The 19,344-nt window shown below is 37.4% G+C and overlaps 3 protein-coding genes across 4 annotated transcripts; 1 reads left to right on the top strand and 2 right to left on the bottom strand.

Moving 5' to 3' along the window:
• Window positions 1-1,535: 1,535 nt before the first annotated feature.
• Window positions 1,536-8,393, top strand: LOC125231105 (serine protease inhibitor swm-1-like). 2 transcript variants are annotated; one of them, XM_048136455.1, is made up of 5 exons: window positions 1,536-1,652; window positions 5,573-5,752; window positions 6,852-7,046; window positions 7,545-7,792; window positions 8,128-8,393. In XM_048136455.1, exons 1-4 carry the CDS (start codon window positions 1,577-1,579, stop codon window positions 7,790-7,792), a joined length of 699 nt encoding a protein of 232 aa, XP_047992412.1. In that variant the 5' UTR covers window positions 1,536-1,576; the 3' UTR covers window positions 8,128-8,393. The 2 variants fall into 2 exon arrangements, with proteins under 2 accessions (XP_047992412.1, XP_047992411.1); XM_048136454.1 differs by having other exon boundaries at window positions 7,545-8,393.
• On the bottom strand, window positions 3,039-4,959 carry LOC125231106. The gene is made up of 3 exons (XM_048136457.1): window positions 4,769-4,959; window positions 4,208-4,349; window positions 3,039-3,199 (listed from the first exon to the last, which is right to left on the bottom strand). The coding sequence occupies exons 1-3, from the start codon at window positions 4,815-4,817 to the stop codon at window positions 3,082-3,084; spliced, it is 309 nt and encodes a 102-aa protein (XP_047992414.1). The 5' UTR covers window positions 4,818-4,959; the 3' UTR covers window positions 3,039-3,081.
• A 3,013-nt stretch (window positions 8,394-11,406) lies between the features above and the next one.
• LOC125230863 lies at window positions 11,407-18,845 on the bottom strand. The gene is made up of 3 exons (XM_048136116.1): window positions 18,735-18,845; window positions 17,160-17,248; window positions 11,407-11,622 (listed from the first exon to the last, which is right to left on the bottom strand). Exons 1-3 carry the CDS (start codon window positions 18,832-18,834, stop codon window positions 11,407-11,409), a joined length of 405 nt encoding a protein of 134 aa, XP_047992073.1. The 5' UTR covers window positions 18,835-18,845.
• Window positions 18,846-19,344: the final 499 nt, after the last annotated feature.

The following is a 19,344-nucleotide window of genomic DNA, read 5'->3' as shown; positions in this document are numbered from 1 at the left end:
GTAGCGCCGCGTAGAGCCCGGTTTCGAAAGTGTTAACAAAGGTAGGGTAAATTGCCATTTAACTGGCCCTCTTCCAGGAACTGGCCACCTTGTACTAAGGCCATTAATAGAATTTTATGTAAAAAAGAGCTATGTTTAAAATTATGTAAAGAGCAATTATTTTTAGTACAGGGTGGCCACTGGCCAGTTATTGGACACTGGCCAATTAGATTAGATTAGATTAGATTAAATTATTTCTCATTGAAAATGTACATTGAATTTTACGTGTCAGAATAAAATAAAACGCATTCACAAAAAGATCGTCGCTACACAATATCAAAATAATAATAAATTACGAGTATAATTTATAATAGTCTAAAATCTAAATCATTTGATGTCAATAGTAAAATTATACAACAGGAAAAATAAAAAATAAAATACAATATACAACCTGTTTTTATTGAATTCCGTTACCTTTAATAGATAGTTCTTTAGACTAAATACAATTAATTTCCTAGCGTCTTAACTCTTACGGTTATCGAGTTATTAAAAAAATAAAAATAATTACTGAACACGCCTTTACCACTTCCCAATGTTATTTGTTTTGACATGTGCCGTCAATCACTTGACACTAACTTGAATATTATTCTTAAGGGTCTCTCACACTAATTAATTAATTTATTATTTATGAAAACGATGATTTTTTTTTGCGAATTTAACTAAAAGTGATATGGGTAAAATCGCTGTCAATAGAAATTGTCAACAATGTAAACAAACCATTGTATAAAATATCAATATTTTAACACAATTTCATTATTTTAAAGGTTGAGGATCATAATGTGATATGAATTGATTAAATAATACATGGATTTAGCCAGTATCTGATGAGTTAGAATGGGAGTTAAAGACATTTTGACTACAAGGTTTGTTTACATTGTTCACAAGTTCTATTGACGGCGACTTTAATCCTGATAACGAACCTAACATCATGTCGAATTTAATGGAAATCAAAAAAAACCACGGTGTATATTACTGGCAATTTACCCTTTCTTTTTTTTATGGCAATAAAATAAATTTGATTGTTTTAGGGAATTTTAGGTCAATTGTACTCAGAATCACGAGTACTTCCAATCTCACTGGGAGACAAAAAGTGTCCCAGAATTTTCATACATTTTTGTTACTTTCCTCTTTTGTTACCCCATACAACATGTACGTAAAATGGTAACAAAATAAGAAAAAATCGTATGGGACAATTTTTTTAACTACTTACTATGATTGAAAAAGCTAGTAATTCTAAGTAGAAATAGCAAAAATATCACACTTCATAAAAGTGGCAAAAAAAAGAAATGCTCACTTGTTCTCGTTTACCCCGTTATTGTTTAACACAGTTTTTTACAAACAATAAACATTGCAAAACACTCTATCAATCAAATTGCTCAATCTTGCTCTACATCACGCATCGACGGTTCAAGGATGTCACATTTTTTACACACTAGATGCCTAGTCAACCAGACAAAGGTCATTTTGACAGCCCTGTTGAGTTTAATCTGTTTGTTATTCTATCGCTGAACATCACTGAAAGTGGTCGTTTTGAAAAATGTCGAAATTCACGAATATTGTTCTTATTTACTGTTGTGTGGTGACCCTAGTGGTAGGGCTGTTCGTTACAAAAGGTAAGTTAAATATCTTTATTTTTAAATATTTATGTTTAATTTGTTGCTTGTGTGATGACGGGTTAAGAATTTCACCACCCCCTTTTTTCCCGTGGGTGTCGTAGAAGGCGACTGTGGGATATCCAGGGATAAATTGTGGCGTGGGCGAGAGGCTGGCAACCTGTCACTGCAATGTCGCAGTTTCGTTTTCTTTCTACCCCTTATTTGCCAAGAGTGGCACTGAAACTTGAGTAGTTTCATGTGCTCTGCCTACCTTTTCATGGGACACAGGCGTGATTGTATGTATGTGAATAGAATAGAATAGAAATATTTATGTGTATGTACGTATGTACGTTTAATTTAATATTGTCAATAGTTTTCACAACCAGCAAAATTTAAATCTTACTTGTAGTAAAGTAGTGCGAGTATTAATATAGGAAATCTATAGGTATTTATTTTACATTTATTTCAATACAGCAAACAATCTTACCAAAAGATTTGTACCCATTATTCACTGTAAGCTTTCGAACTTTAATCACAGAATACATAAAAGTACAAACACAGAAGGCTCACTGCTTTGATGTTCAGAAAATACCGTCTTACATAATTCTTACCGCTGGCATGTAGGTACTTACCGCCCAGCCACGACATTGGTCTAAGCGCGACAGCGGTGAGCGGCAGCTATACGTGCGAATGAAAAGTCCCATCGCTGTGCCTCGCTCCAATGTATGGCCGCCGCTCACCGTTGCCGCGCTTAGACCAATGTCGTGGCTGAGCCGAGGGAATCGCGGAGTGAGCCGCCTCTGCTTTTAATACGGGCCGGCACATATAAGTACAGGTAAGTACATAATAACCTAAAGTAACCACAAAATTAAAATTTTGAATAAACCCCCGACCGCGACATAGTAGACCGATTTTATTGAAACATGGCTAAGACCTCCGACTCCCGACTAACTCAGCTTTCAGACAAAAAAAAACTAAATCTAAATCGGTTAATCCGTTCGGGAGCTACGATGCCACAGACAGACACATACACACACACAGACACACACACACACACACACACACACACACACACACACACACACACATACATACAGATAGACAAACAAACAAACAGACAGACAGACAGACAGACAGACAGACAACAGTCGTTTTTGAGTCGGGGGTTAAAAATGAGTTCTAGGTACTATTATGGATCAATGTCAAAAGTGGCGTTTCTTCAAATAAAGTAGAACTGAACATAGATACGTAACCAAACCTAGCTTCGACACTGACTTCAAATCCATCGTATAGCTCCTTTTCAATAATATTGTTAAGGTTCGAATCCAGTGGTAACTAACCTAAGAGGCTGTATAGTATATAGTTCAAAAATAACGATAATAAGTTTAATGAAAAACTTTCTTCAAAGTTCAAAGCAAAGTTTTGCTAATTTGTAACAATTGTAATATTATCTAAAATAAACAAAATCCATGGGCAACTTGGCCAGTGTCTTTACAAAATATTGGTCTCTGCAACTATATGCTGCCACACACGGTCCATCAGGATATGCCCGCACTGTTTCGCGCCTGAAAAAAATATACTTATGTAATCCCACTAGACCATGTTCCAAAAGGATTTTATGATGACTTGCAAAGAGTTAGTCTAATTTTAAGTGTTTTTCATCTGATTTTATGTTATGAATTTCGCTTGTACAATATTTATGTGGACTCTTAGGTTCACTATTGTCTTGCAAAAACTTTTTTTGCAAATATTTGATTTGTATAATAGTTCTTGGCAGAAACACTTTACGCAGAATATGCTTTGGCATAAATAATTTCGCAGCTTTTTATAATACCGAATCGTACTTTGGCATAATATAATGTTGATGAGCATAATAGTCTTCTAGTCGAATAGTACTTTCGCAGATAATATTTAGGCGGCATAAAGTTGCAATTGCCTTTTTGATAGCGAGTCGGATGTTTTGAGGATGTAAGATACCTAACACTCCTCCTCGCTTCGTTCGTCGTCGCATCTAACGGGACCTCTGAGGAGGCTGTATCTCTTTTTCGATAGCGTGTCATAATTCTGCTCTTGTAATAGTATGCTATACGATTGTTGTGGTACATAAAATTATGCTAAATGAAAGTTGACCAAAGTGATGTTCTGTAAAACAATATTTTGCTAAAGGTGTCGTATGCGTGGGAGTAATAATGCCAATTAAGTTTTCTGCAAAAGTGAATTCCACCGAAAGTGTTTCTGCAAAACATGTTATGAGAAGTGTGTTTCTGACCAAAATTATTCTGCCAGATGAGGGTAACCCGGACTCTTACTTATAGAAATATACCATTAAAGAGCAAAAATTCGTGAAGCACTTGTCCTATCTGACTTAAAATTAAAAAAAAAAACAAGCTACTGCTGATCATCTTCCAAAGCAAAAGCTGTATAAAATGAGAGGTCAAATTTTAAAAGGATTAGCTTAGCTGTCTTTCTATCTTTATGGACTTAGTTCGGCCTACATTCAACATGTGTGTTCTTCAATATAGATACATTTGTAGGTCTATGGTTAGGAGTGACAGAGATAGCATTAGTTTTACTTGCAAACGCAGCCTCCCCAGCAGTGGTCAAGTCTCCTGGCAGGGCTTCTACTTCTCACCTTATGGTCCTTGTTCGTCCAACAAGTGTATTCTTCGTAAAACATGCACGATTTGTAGTTTTCACCGTATGGACAGTCGTGGGCTGGAATTGTTTCAATTTTGATTAAAAGGCGTTGTATTTCCATACAACTTTAACAAAGCTGTATTTCCTTTTGACAAAGAGTACCATTTTGCTTCGTAGAAACTTTAGGTCCATGGGGTTCCAGCGCTATGTTAGTTGTGGGATTTTATCGAGAGTAGGTATTTGTGTTTTACTATTTAAAGGCCCCGATAAAGAGAGTCAAGCGAAGCGCAAGGGCACTGCCTGTTCTCGATTATATATTGCCCCAAAGTTCTACAAGAGAATGAATGTCCTTAACTTAAGTCTTAGGTACTTAAGTCTCGGACTTCTGATAAATGTATGAGAAATATTTTTCCCTAGACATGTGAATTCATGGGAAGCCTAAAAAGGGATAACGATTAAATACCAGTCACAAAACTTAATTTTTTATCGTTACTTACTTAACATGACGCCAGAGGCACAACCTACAACGAACCAAATGAACCACATGATTTTCTACACAAATCTTAAAATTAAAGAAACTTTTCAATCATGGCAATTTTGCCTTTCTTTCTTTAGATCTTAAGATGGATTTACGATCAAATGGCGTGTAAATAAAAAATACGCACTGCTGGGAACGCTTAGTACTTATTTTGAAAAGAACGAATAAAAATTAGCACAGCAATCAATGAACGATCATAAACTTCGATTTATTTCAAGTGCATTTACAATCCAATTAGGTTGTAAAAAGCGAATAAAAACCACTTCGACTGATTAGTTCTGGTCCGCGGTTTCACGCTTGGTGGATCTTCCTCGTGGACGTTTTGTTTTTTCTTATCTGTGGAAGTTTCTAGTTGACAGATCGTTGAATTTTTTAGTGGGTACTTCAAAGAAAGGTCGGGATTCTTTTTTATTCTAACGCATGTAGGCGAATCATAATTATGAAAGCTGAATATGCTGGAGGTATTTGTTATTTGAAATAACCTAACACAGATCAAACTAGCCTAGGATTCGAACCCAGGACCATCAGTTTAGTAGGGAGTGTCACTAACGATTACGATAGACCGGTCATCAATGACATGCATAGTTTCTACGTTTATCTTTTAACAAATGCGTCCGTGACCGTTTCGCCTAAGTCAGTAATTGTTTCATATTTTTTCTCTACAACTTTTTTATGGTAATAAATGAATTTAATTGTTATATTTAAGGGATGATTTTAGCCAGTCTGCTTTCTTCCCTTATAAACCAATAATTCCCCATTCCAGAAGAATGTCCCCCAAACGAAGAGTATCTCCTCTGCGGTACCGCCTGCCCTTTCAACTGCTCCAACCCTGGACCTGTTCCTGTCAAATGTTCTGATGACTGCATCGAGGGTTGCTTTTGCAAGTCGGGCTTCCTGAGGAACGATACTGGGGACTGTGTCAATGCCGATGAGTGTATTGGAGGTAACTATTGTGGATCATCCTTGCGTTATCCCGGCATTCGCCACGGCTCATGGGAGCCTGGGGTCCGCTTTGACAACTAATTTCAAGATTTGGCGCAGGCACTAGTTTTACGAAAGCGACTGCCTTATAATTTGTAACCACCGTCAACCGGGGTGACATTAGGAAATTTTGGGGTTACTTTGATGGTATTTGAACGGCTTTAAAATTAACATTATTCATTATTTACTGAAACTGTTCATATAACTAGTTAGATCAATAAATATTCTTGTAAATGTACCATAGAAAATCCCGAATTTACTTACAATATGACTTTAAAACTAAATTTTCAAAGTAGCCCCTGCGTTTTAAAGTCACCCCAGTTGACCGCATCGCTTTATCGACTTTTGTACCACCTGCCTCTTTAACTGCTCCAACCCTGGACCTGTTCCTGTCAAATGCTCTGACGACTGCATCGAGGGCTGCTTCTGCAAGTCTGGCTTCCTGAGGAACGATACTGGGGACTGTGTTAATGCTGATGATTGTATTGGAGGTAACTATTTTAGATGAGTTTTACAACTTAGTTATTTACTACCCTGGTATAATAAGAACCCAAATTATATGGAGACTTCCAACATGACTGTTTGCCATTGATCCCGGACCTTTAGTCTTGAACCGGGAGCCCGAACAGATCCACATCCACCATTTTTGTCTATCGGTGCCTAGATCGATCGGCTCGTCGGCGTAAGTTTGATTTTTTCTCAAAATCTGTAGTCATCGCTCGATAGCATCCCAGATAGAAGGCCAAAGCACTGAAACCTTTTTTGATATGCCTCACAGATATGTTTAGCAAACTTAGTACTGCTTTTAAGTATATTACCCTCCTTTTCATTTCTTTCGCGGCCGGCCCAGATACCGCTGGGGAGACAGCGTGATGGCGGATCTGTGTCAGCTACAAGCCGATAATTGGCAGGAAGCTGCGCAGAATCGGGATAAGTGGCGTGTTCTCGTTTTGGAGGCCAAGATCCTCTTTGGATCACAGTGCCATACTAGTTAGTTCATTTCTTTCTCTTTGTCTCGCATCTTACCATTAACAATTTCCCAACATTTTTATTCTTCACAGAAACCAACCCAATCTGCTCAGCCAACGAAGAGTTCCTCGCTTGCGGCACAGCCTGTGCTCGCACCTGTACTGACCCTGAGCCCTTGAACTGTGGTCTGGCCTGCAGTATGGGGTGCTTCTGCAAATCTGGTTACGTCAGGGATCAGAAGACGAATAAGTGTGTGACTTTGGATAAATGTCCGGTTGCTCCTCTTGGTAAGTAGATTGTGTTAGAGCTTGTAGATGGCTCGAAGATTTAGCTTATGGCATTGATTTCAAGTCAGATGATCATCATTATCATCATCCTCCAAGATTTGGCGTAGGCACTAGTTTTTACGAAAGCGACTGCCACTTGACCTTCAAACCCGAAGGGTAACTAGGCCTTATTGGAATTAATCCTGTTTCCTCACGATGTTTTCCTTCACCGAAAAGCAACTGACAATTGCAGGATTGATTGCAAGTCAGGTTATATCAGATATAAAAAGACAAACAAATCACTTTAACGACTCTGCCATTAATCTCATACGGAAGTAACTTTTTGGTATCCTCGTGAAGATATTTATTTTACATAAAGTAGAATTGAATCTTTTTACGCTTTTTAAAAGAAAAATATCGTACCTTCGATCCTACCTATCGACATCCGAGGCGTTGAATATTATAAATAGTTACTGCTACTACTTTTATACTGATCTTAATCTTACCTTCTCCTTCCAGTACCCTGTCTAAACCAGAACGAGGTCTACGACCTCTGCCTCGCCTCCTGCGAGCCATCCTGCGCCGACCCCACCCCCATCTGCAACAAGAAGTGCACCGGCGGCTGCGTCTGTGCACCCGGTCTTCTCCGTGACGGCTTTGGAGACTGTGTCAGTGTGGACAAGTGTGGGAACGGCACTAGCACTGATGGGGCGTTGAAGCAATACATGGATATCATTAGTAAAATTATGACTATGTCCAAACCTTAGGTTTTTAAGTGTCTCTTTATAAAATTAAATTAGACACACTGCTTACCTACTACGCTACTGCGTGACGAGTGTCCAAACAATACATTTTAGGGGTTTTTTCATCACCTGTTAGAGTATGTTTTGCTTGAGAACGCCACACGCGTGCGATCAACCATACTGTAGTTAAATCAAAGTAATAAATCACTGGTCGTTGCGTCTGCGCACCCTGTCTGCTGCGTGACGGCTTTGGATATTGTGTCAGTGTGGATAAGTATGGGAACGGTACTTGCACTGATGGGGCGTTGAAGCAATGTATATCATTAGTAAATAAAGTTATGACTTTGTCCAAACCTTAGGTTTTGAAATGTCTTTTCTTAACGTTAGGTACTTTTAAAATAAAATCAGATAATGATATAAATAATGTGGCGTCTGAAAAACAGGGTAGTATCAGTCTGACTAATTAAGTTAAAGTTTAGTTTAGTTTTAGTTGGCTTTAAGTTTAGTTTTAATATTTTTAATGTTTACTGTTACATCGATATTGTTAATACCGGACTAATTCTAATAAGGTCTAGTTTACCCTTCGGGTTGGAAGGTCAGATGGCAGCCGCTTTCGTAGAAACTAGTGCCTGGGATTAGTTGTCAAAGCGAACCCCAGGCTCCCAGCAAACGCCGGGATAAGGCAAGGAGGAGGATTTTATCAAAATTATACTATTAGCTTTAAGTCCACCTGTTTAAAATACTATACTTACCTATAATTATAGTAATTTTAAAAGTAGTTAGATCAAGTGAAATTAAAATAAATACTTTTTATTTAGTTGTTTTATTGGCTTAAAAAAGAAAATAACAATAAGTACTCAAACAAAACATAAAAACATTGAATACCCTTATCTAATTAAAAATAACATAAATGTTATATAAAATATTGTTAAAATACTATGTTTAGTCCTTATATTAGAGTTGTTTTTCCATGGAAGTGTGATGATGTTTGCCATCTGTAAACAAAGAAATTCTAGATTAATTAAAATCCATTAAATAAAGCTTTTTTCTCACACCAACTGGTAAAGGCTCTCTTGATACTTCAAACACGAATAGCAAAGTTGCAATTTATCCACAGGAGTCCAAAGTGATTTCATACACAATTTTTAACTTGAAATGTTGGTTGGTGTGGTGAAAAATTTAGTGGCAAAATTGGATTAATCTACGTGCCTTGAAACCCTTGCAACGCCCAAGATTCGACTTCTTGAACCACTCTCTATGCTCAGGTATCATCAACTTTGCCTCCTTGTAAAACAAACAACTATTAAATGTCTCTTTCTATTGATGAATTGCTAAGAGTGTCTAACACTAACCCTTGAACAGTTTCATGTGCTCTGTCTACCCCGTTTGGTAATACAGGCGTGAGCATGTGGTGCTGTGAGTACAAAAGGCTGCATAAATTAAAAAAAGCTAGTGACCTAATAATAATTGCCAAACTTATACTGCTTATGTGCTTATACTAACCGTTACTGTGTCTGATCGTGACTTGTATTGCCATCTATTGGCGAAATAGGGAAACAAATTGTTAATGAACACCCTAACGCCATCTATCTGTTATCTTCCGAATAATAATGCCGATGAGCTGACTTCATCTAAGGTTCAACCAACCGTTCATACTTGTTACTTAGTTTTGCATTTAGTATGTGTATGCTATCAGAGATGGCTCGTTTAACAAGATTTGAGTTTTCGAGTAATAAATGTCTTTGCTAAATGGGAAAGTGTGTGTCTGTTTGTTTGTCCGTCTTTCACGACAAAACAGGGAAACGAATTGACGTTGCTTTTTAAGTGGAGATAGATGAAGGGATGGAGAGTGTAACAGGCTACTTATGTCTCTTTCTAACTCCCCACTTCCCTAAAATGGGGGTGGAAGTTTGTATGGAGCATTCCTGACCATTAATGCGAGTGAAGCCGCGTGGCTTGCAGGCAACAGCTACTTAGTAAGTTATATTTTCTTTGTATATAGGGGAATGAGTTAATACCTATTGTTAATATAGCGATTTCCATCATAGAACAGTATTTTCCCCTCACTAGCTCGGAAACACGTGTTTTGTCCTTTAATACCAGCGGGTAAAAACGCGTTTTATCCACTAGTGGGTAAAGTAATTTGACCTTGAATAAAGTCAAATTAACTGCTTTAAAATTGATAAAAGTAGGTGAATCTAGTAGTAAAGATGATTTACCACCTGTAGAACTACTGGAAGCAGTGATAATAGTTATTTGTTATACAAGGGGGCAAAGTTGTATTTTAACGCCGAGTGTGGAATTGAAAAACGAGCAAGTGAAAGGATACTATAGTTGGATGGATACTTTATCACTGTTTCCAGTAGTTCCACAGGTGTTAAATCATCTTTATTACTAGATTCACCTACTTTTAGCAATTTTATAGCAGTTAATTTGACTTTATTCAAGGTCAAATTACTTTACCCACGTGTGGATAAAATGCCTCTTTACCCGCTGGTATTAAAGGACAAAACACTTGTTTCCGAGTTAGTGAGGGGAAAACGCATTTTTTGCGTTGTAGTTTCCTCGCTATAGTGAGGGGAAAAGTTTTGTGTTACACTCTGGTCAAATGTATTTTACTTCTCGTGGTACGAGTACGCCAGGAACTCGGACCGGTTCGACGCCAGGCGGAACGCCACGCTCCTGGACTCGGTGGCGCCTGACGTCATCATTGACATTGTTAGCTAACTTTTTAAATAGGTATCTCACTTTTTAAATTCTTATTATCTGATTTCCGATTTCAAAAAGTCTATATAAAGTGGCTAGTTGCAGTCGTTTTGGTCTGTTTTCTGCTATTTGTGTTCTGTCTGTGTAACCTAAATTCATAAAATATTGTAGTTTTCTATACAAAACTAACCTAGCAAACGCCATTGGACGCGGCAGTCACCTTTTTGTACTCGTCCTCCCGTATCCCGTACGCCAGGTACGAGTACGCCAGGAACTCGGACCGGTTCGACGCCAGGCGGAACGCCACGCTCCTGGACCCGGTGGCGCCTGACGTCACGTAAAATGGCGCCTGATGCTTGTGTATTATACCAGTAGGACAAAGTGGGATATTAAATGACCCAGATCCTACAGTTTCGTTGCTAAAAAAATCTACTAACTTGACAAGACTGGGACAAATGCGCTGTAACTTTTTTAGAGTTCAGATTTATTGGCAAATAATTTTTATCTCAAATAATGAAAATGTTCGTTTGTCTGTGGATATTAAAAGAACAAGTTGGAGAACTTGATATTTCTGCTAATGATCTACTAGTGTTTTAAAGATACTAAATTAACAGTTATAAAACTAGTTTTTTTTAAATTTCAAACACATTGTGTGGCATCTAAAATATCTTTGTATATATAAAAAAAATCTTAATCGACATAAGAGTTTTGAATGATTCACGGTTATTTTCATTAGACTTATATTGACCGGGATATAGACCGTGATTACCTTAACTGTGTCGAAATATCGGGAGCTCAACAAAAATCAAAAAGGTAATCACGGTCTATATCCCGGTCAATATAAGTCTTAATCAACATGTGGATAGTGAAGGTATTAGTTTCTGTGTCAAATGACTAATGCTATTTTATGTTGTTTTCTATACAAAACTAACCTAGCAAACGCCATTGGACGCGGCAGTCACCTTTTTGTACTCGTCCTCCCGTATCCCGTACGCCAGGTACGAGTACGCCAGGAACTCGGACCGGTTCGACGCCAGGCGGAACGCCACGCTCCTGGACCCGGTGGCGCCTGACGTCACGCAGAAGTCCACGGCGCCAAGCGCGTCGACTGTCGCGGTCACTTCTAGGTAGGATATTACGTAGTTTTTCTGAAATGGAACAAAATAAATAGTTTTAATGTGTAATGCTCTGGTTTTATAGGATAGCGTACCGTCATATTAATATAGCAATAATAAAATTTATTTTAATAGTGTCCTTTGGAAAGTAAAAAGGTTAGTTTGTAGCCAAAGAAAAAAACTTTAGTATATATTAAGAATAACTTTTGCCCGCGGCTTCGCTCACGTTAGAAAGAGACAAAAATTAACCTATGTCACTCTCCATCCTTTCAATCTCCACCTAAAAATCACGGCAATTCGTCGCTCCGTTTTGCCGTGAAAGACGGACAAACAAACAGACACACACACTTTCCCATTTATAGTATTAGTATCCCTAACATATAATATTAAGTAATTTAGTTATATTTATAATTGTGTAATGAATTGAAATGTAAAATGATAAATTTAATAGTTCATTTCGATTCATTGAGGTATATGTACTTTTCGATTTTTAATTTATACATATACACCGTGGGCCGCTAAAACCCGACCGATTTCAACCATATATTCCTGACTTAATTACAAGTAAATAATGTTATATGAACATAGGTCCAATTACGCATTATTTATTTTTTAACTTTTCTAACAAAATAAATCAATTAAGCTTTGCACTTCATTATGAACAAATCTTTATTTGAGAGTGTGAATAAGAAAATGTAATACCTGAACGAGAAACAGAGTAAGCAAATACGACACTCCACGAATCACTCCGACACCCATACGAGGCTCAGCAAGTGAAATATTATGAGTTGTGTCATGGAGTGTTTACTAGTTTATGACAAGAAATGTCAAGTTAGTAGGTAAAATCACGGAAGTATAACTGGTTGTCAAATGAACTTGCTAAATAACAATGTAAACAAACCAATTAAATAAGTATCCGTATTTCTAGCACTATTTCATTTTCGTGGTTCAAAGCTTCAAGCGAAAGTAATGTACCTACTTAGTTGTTATTTTAGCTCAATTATCTAAATAAATAAATGAATTCCCGAAAGCAATTTCAGTTTCATATCATAACCAAAATCATGCAATTCACAATGTTACACTTTGAAATCTCGCGTTTTGAACTCATATTAAAATGTACGAACACCCGTCTACAGCGATATAATTTCATGGTTTTTATCTTAATTCCGACGTTTCAGCCAGGTTTCACTAGCTATGGTCACATAATTGAGGTAAAAACCATGAAATTATATCGCGGTAGACCCGTTCGTTCATACATAATATGAATCCACAATGTTGACATTCATCTTGTTGTCACAATACTTACTAAGTATGAAAATCGGAGAAAAAGAAAAGAAATAAGACATACGATAACATGTTTTTAATGAATAAGGTTTTCGAAGGGCACAAACGTTAAGTCTTAAACGTATTTGATCATTAAAATTTGCTTTAATTTTTTTCTGACGCTGCTGTAATGCCTGTAATACTTAATAACAATCTTGAATGCACTGGTTTCGAGTAAACTTTGTCCTTCAGTGTCCCCATAAATAAAAATCCAACGTCGTTAACTCCGGCGACCTAGCGGACTAGGCAAAGAACATTACTTCCGCGTCCTAGACTCCTATCCATCTGTTTGGGTAATTCGTCGTTTAACAATTTCGCACTTCAAGGCCGAAGTGGGCTGGACAACCGTCGTGCTGGAACCACATTGTTCTTCGTGTTTTCAAATCCACATTTTCCAGTAGATCATTAAGCTCATTTCTCAGAAAATTCAAATAATTAGCTGAATTCAATCGATTAGGAAATATGACAGGACATATCGTGTGACAGATTAATAATTTTGGACGTTGACATTTTAGCGAAAGTTTAAGTACAATTTACCGGCCAGTTATTAGCGAAAGACACACATGCGTTTGCACTCTAGCAATAAAACTCGGAAACGAAACAACAAACCTCAGTCTAGTTTCGCGATTTTTTGTGATAATAAAGATTGTTGCGATTAATACGAGTACTACACTGAAACTCAGCTGTGGGTCACATTTTATTAGACGCAAATACTCTCTGTACCTTTTTGTAGTTGTACACCAAACTTATTGTTAGGTACTGGCCAGTAACGTTTTTTGTGTTTCTGCGCAGCAGGTAAGTTTTAAGTGCACCTAATTACGTCACATTCTTAGGATGTGTTATACTTGAGATTTTTCAAGTTTTAAAATTCTTAAAATCGCGATTATTTAAAAAAGTATGCGTTTTTGGACTACATGTTGTAGGTACCACTTTTTTTACTCCATTTAAGCTTGGGAAGCTGTGGTTAAAATCGGTCGGGTTTAAACAGCCCACGGTGTATAATTCTCATGACATAACCTGGGTGGCTAGCCGAATGGCACAATCGCTCACGAAACGCTCACGAAACGAAACGCTAGTAGATATCTATCTCTATCGCGCTTGCGTATTGGCGCGACAGAGTCAGCGGCGTATCGCTTTCGTTTGGCGCCGGAGAAATGCCATTCGGCTACGGGGCCTGGTGTTATTAATAAACTCATAGACTCATTCTATTATCTTTGAATAAATTGAATAATCTGTTTCTGTATCTGTATCTATGGATTGCGTATGACAGTTTTGTTTTGTCAAAGTCAACAGTGTCAAAATTGCAATAACAATTATTTGGGAATGGTTGAAAAATATTTTGATTGTGGTATTTTGAAGAATATATGTATTGTGTAACATAATAAGCAAAACGTCTTCCTTCCATTTGGACTCTAATAAACGATGTTTAAAAGACTAGACTCATTAAAAATAATTCAGGGTAAGTTAGTCTAACGAGCAGTGGTAGCCTAGCAGTAAGTAGGTATGTGTGACTTTCGTTCCTGAGGTCGCGGGTTCGAACCCCGGCTCGCATCAATGGGTTTTTCGGAATTTATGAGCGAAATATCATTTGATATTTGCCAGTCGCTTTTCGGTGAAGGAAAACATCGTGAGGAAACCGGACTAATTCCAATAAGGTCTAGTTTACCCTTTGAGTTGGAAGGTCAGATGGCAGTCGCTTTCGTAAAAACTGGTGCATAATTATTATGCCAAATCTTGGGATTAGTTGTGCCGGGTTGAAATGCCGGGATAACGCAAGGAGGATGATAAGTCTAACGAGCACTAAGAGTGTATTATCAGAGAGAGCAATATGAACTCCCGAGTAGACAAGTTGAACAGGAAAAACCTAAAATTTTAGGTACCTTTTCATTACTTACTTAAATCGATTTAGTCACCTGTAATAAATTACTGGGTGAACCCCCAAAACCGCGAATTTTTGGCGATGAGTTTGGTTTCATAATAAAAGTTCCTGAAATATAATTATTTTTAAAAACGGGACTTAATCGCGTATAACTACATATTAAACTGACCTCCAACGTTTCAAGGACGGCGTTGTCCCCGTGGTCTCGGAGTTAAAAATAATTAAAAATAATTATGTGTAATAATCGTGAAAGTTTAAATCAGTGTTCCTGAAATATATTATGCAATCCGTAAATTATTTCAGATAGAAACAGTATTAAAATCCAGTCGTATTTGTGCATAAAAACACAAGAATTTTCGAGAAATATGTGCGATGAAAAGGATTATTCTTTACATTTGCAATCTGTACTGAGACCAAGAACTGAAATGTTTAATCCGCTTTGAGTATTAATTTTGTTCAGAAACTCAGTCTTATCCCTTATTCATAAAATTGTATAAGCCTCGATTAAACTGTTAATTTATATTTATCTCTTTCTTAAGTGCTTATAATTCCAAATGAGAGATAAAGACAAATAATCAAGCACTGATTGAGGATTTGTAGCGAATTTATAAATGAAACCAAAATCTATTCTCTGTAGGCACACCTCGGACACTGGCGACCTAATATTATGAAAGAGGCGCGTTCCTAGCACACAGTCTAAGCTCGTGTAGGTAAACGCGTACTATGCTTGTATGAGTGAAATATGACAGGTCGACTGTTCGCGTTTTTGACAGGCGGTAATTGTGAGGTAACCGAGAGCGGGTGGGCGGGCGGCGCTTTCAGCGGGGAGCGAGAGTGGCCATACTCTACGATAGTACTTTATTATTATTTGTGCTGTAGGTCTACTTTTAAGAGGGTACTTTCAAGGCGATATTAAAGAAAAAGGTAAGATTAAGTAAGTTTAAGATTATTATGAAATCATCATAACACGTATTAATTTTTTTCCTTGAAAATATGAGATGGCCCGGTTTATGAGGTTCTCACTTTGAAAAATTTCATAGTTTTGTAAGTGTGACTGAGCTTAAAATTATGTGTATATGTTCCTTAGTGCCATCAACAAAGCTTTGCTGCAATTTTTGTTATAGTTCTGTAAAGCCCGAGGTCCGCTTGGCAGCTACTCCCAAAAGTGTTCAAAAAGGCTCTTTTCAAAATATGAGAAACACATAATTGTATTGACATAATATTATGGAATAATATTAACAACAAAGAAAAAACCGGCCAAGAGCGTGTCGGGCCACGCTCAGTGTAGGGTTCCGTAGTTTTCCGTATTTTTCTCAAAAACTACTGAACCTATCAAGTTCAAAACAATTTTCCTAGAAAGTCTTTATAAAGTTCTACTTTTGTGATTTTTTTCATATTTTTTAAACATATGGTTCAAAAGTTAGAGGGGGGGGACGCACTTTTTTTCCTTTAGGAGCGATTATTTCCGAAAATATTAATATTATCAAAAAACGATCTTAGTAAACCCTTATTCATTTTTAAATACCCATCCAACAATATATCACACGTTGGGGTTGGAATGAAAAAAAATATCAGCCCCCACTTTACATGTAGGGGGGGTACCCTAATAAAACATTTTTTTCTATTTTTTATTTTTGCACTTTGTTGGCGTGATTGATATACATATTGGTACCAAATTTCAGCTTTCTAGTGCTTACGGTTACTGAGATTATCCGCGGACAGACGGACGGACAGACAGACATGGCGAAACTATAAGGGTTCCTAGTTGACTACGGAACCCTAAAAACTACAGGCAAAACCACTACAGCCAACATTACAAAATATAAATACTACTTAAAACCATTTTATTTACATGAACATATTTACATAATTTTATAAGAAACTAACTCTAAACTTGAAAGCTAGCTAATGTCTAAAATAGGCCGTTGAGGCATTGTACCAAGGACACTGGCGACATTTCCTCGCTGTATCGCAATGCTGATACATTGTGCGAGGAAGTCGCCAGCTCTTCGGTCACCTCAACCAGACGCTTCAATAATATTACCAAAGAGGATCGAGTATTATAGAAAGTTACTGTCAAAGTAAAATGTGTAATCACAGTGCATAGACTACCATCTCTCTACACAAGCTTAAAACTTTTGAACCTCAGTTTTGACAATTTGGCCCATATCGTTAACTTGATATGTGTTAAAATGTCAAATATTTATATTAGCGCCATCTAGCCGAGCGTTCCCCAAAGGTGTAACGCCATCTAGGCCACCGTATCTTTTTCTTCAGGGCGTTTTTTTCCCCAGACTTTATCCATCTATACGGAGTTATATGTGTCCTTGATATTACAAAACATTATAGTTACTAACATAATAATTACCTTAGCGGTGGCGGTGACAGTGACAAAAAACGGGTCGTAGTTGTTCCGATGGCGGTAGCGGTCCGCCCCTCCCACCATCGGCAGGGAATCTGAAACATTATCAGGTAATATAGTATATAGTATGTGAACTACTAAAGCAGCTGTTCTGTTTAGGTCGAGAGAAAGGGTCACAGATATACCAGTTATATAGCTCCGTCCCTCTCTCTCAAGCGAAACTGAACGGCTAGTGACGAAGAATGGATCGTAATAGTTCCGATGGCGGTAGCGGTCCGACCCTCCCACCATCGGCAGGGAATCTGAAACATTATCAGGTAACAGTTTGTGGCTTTCTATTACAAAAGGGTCTTGCTAACTGCAGTGAGAGAACAGAACAGGGACTCGCCACTTGTTTCCAACTTCCTTTTTTTCGTACTTGTATCGTAATGTACTGTTTTTGGGGAATAGACTATATACTTGTCTTGACATCTTTTATGTAGTGTTTTAAGTACAGGTCGATTCACGAAAGTTGGCACGAATGAAATGAACGAAACTTTGATTGTGTGAGTGACACCTGTATTGGTATACAGTCGTAACTGTCAAGAGCCACCATTTTATTGGTTAATCTGTCACACACATGCATATTTTCATTCAAACATTCGTTCCATTCGTGCCAGCTCTTGTGAATTGAGCTATATCTGTGCACGACTGAGTAAAATGACAAATAAAAGTACGGGAGTATACAATAGTTATTTGTTTTACAAGGAGGCAAAGTTGTTTGACCGCACGTGCCAATATTGATACTCGAACTAGCGAAATATTGGTTGAGAAGTGGAATCTTGAGCGTTGCGAGGCTGTTAAGACACATGGATAAACAAATTTAGCCACCGAGTGAAACACGAAAATTTTCAACTTATTAAAAATAAATAAAATAAGTATTATAGGACATTCTTAAACAGATTGACTGAGTCCCACGGTAAGTTCAAGATGGCTTGTGTTGTGGGTAGTCGGACAGCGATATAATATAATATACAAATACTATACATAGAAAACATCCATGACTCAGGAACAAATATTTGTGTGGTCATCACACAAATAAATGCCCTTACGCCGTGGCTTGCGTGGGCGACGGTCGCGCGACGGCGATGCGACGCATACGAAATCAAACCTTATCGATATGGAAGTATGAGACGCGACGGCGACGGTCGCGCGACCGTCGCCCACGCAAGACACGGCGTTACTGGGATTCGAACCCGGGACCGCGGCTTAGCAGGCAGGGTCACTACACGCTAGGCCAGACTGCTCGTCGTATTTTATTTAAATACAGTAGGTTTATTTTACGAAAAAACCTAAAGTTGGCTTATACATTTTTCACCTATTTTAAATACTGATACATATGCAGTACAAAATCTTCAAATATATTTCAAAAATTTCTGTATTTTTGCACGCATGTACTTTGCCCAGTTTCTATTTGTGGAAACTTGTTATTGGCTTATTGTTTTTATGTTATAAGACTTATAAGCCTTATTGTAACTTTTGCTGTAAGTTTTCCTATCAAATAAAATAAAATATTTAAAAAAAAACAATGTATGTACTTACGATCATATTCTATCCCAACTTTGAAATTCTTCGTCTCAAAAGTCTGTGGTAGTGACGTCACACCCACCACCAAAACCACAAAAAATATTCTACCCAACATATTGCACCAAATACTAAAACAATACTGACATTCTTTTAAGATAAACCATCGATTTCCACTGTACAATTGAAAAAATATCTACACAAGCGAACGAGTCTAAAATAAATAGACACCCTTAAAGGACAGTGATAATATTAGCAGTGTATACGTATTTTGACACGTTCGATTGTATAGATATTATCTAACTCGAGCGTTTATACAACGTGATATAGATTCGATACTATTTATTATCTTATCGAGTTTCGGATGTCAGATGGATTTCCTCTTGTAGGTGATAGAGTGAAGTGTCGTAATGTTATCTGGGGATAATCTTTTGCAACTGGATATTTGAGAAAACTTATATGTGTCATTGCCGAGTGATAAGTTAAATAAATATTTGAGTGTTCGCATAGAGAAATAAGTAAGGGAAGAATTGTAAACTCTATACATCAGTAAATGCGGGTTATTTGTATAGGCATAGTTAAGTGATGATTTGGCCAGACGAGATCCTGACAGCCTTGAGAAGGCGTT

Source organism: Leguminivora glycinivorella, chromosome 11 (assembly GCF_023078275.1).
Source record: "Leguminivora glycinivorella isolate SPB_JAAS2020 chromosome 11, LegGlyc_1.1, whole genome shotgun sequence".
NCBI classification, from domain to species: Eukaryota; Metazoa; Arthropoda; class Insecta; order Lepidoptera; family Tortricidae; genus Leguminivora; species Leguminivora glycinivorella.
Note: the sequence above shows the minus strand (reverse complement) of the source record. Positions and strands in the feature narration are given on the sequence as shown.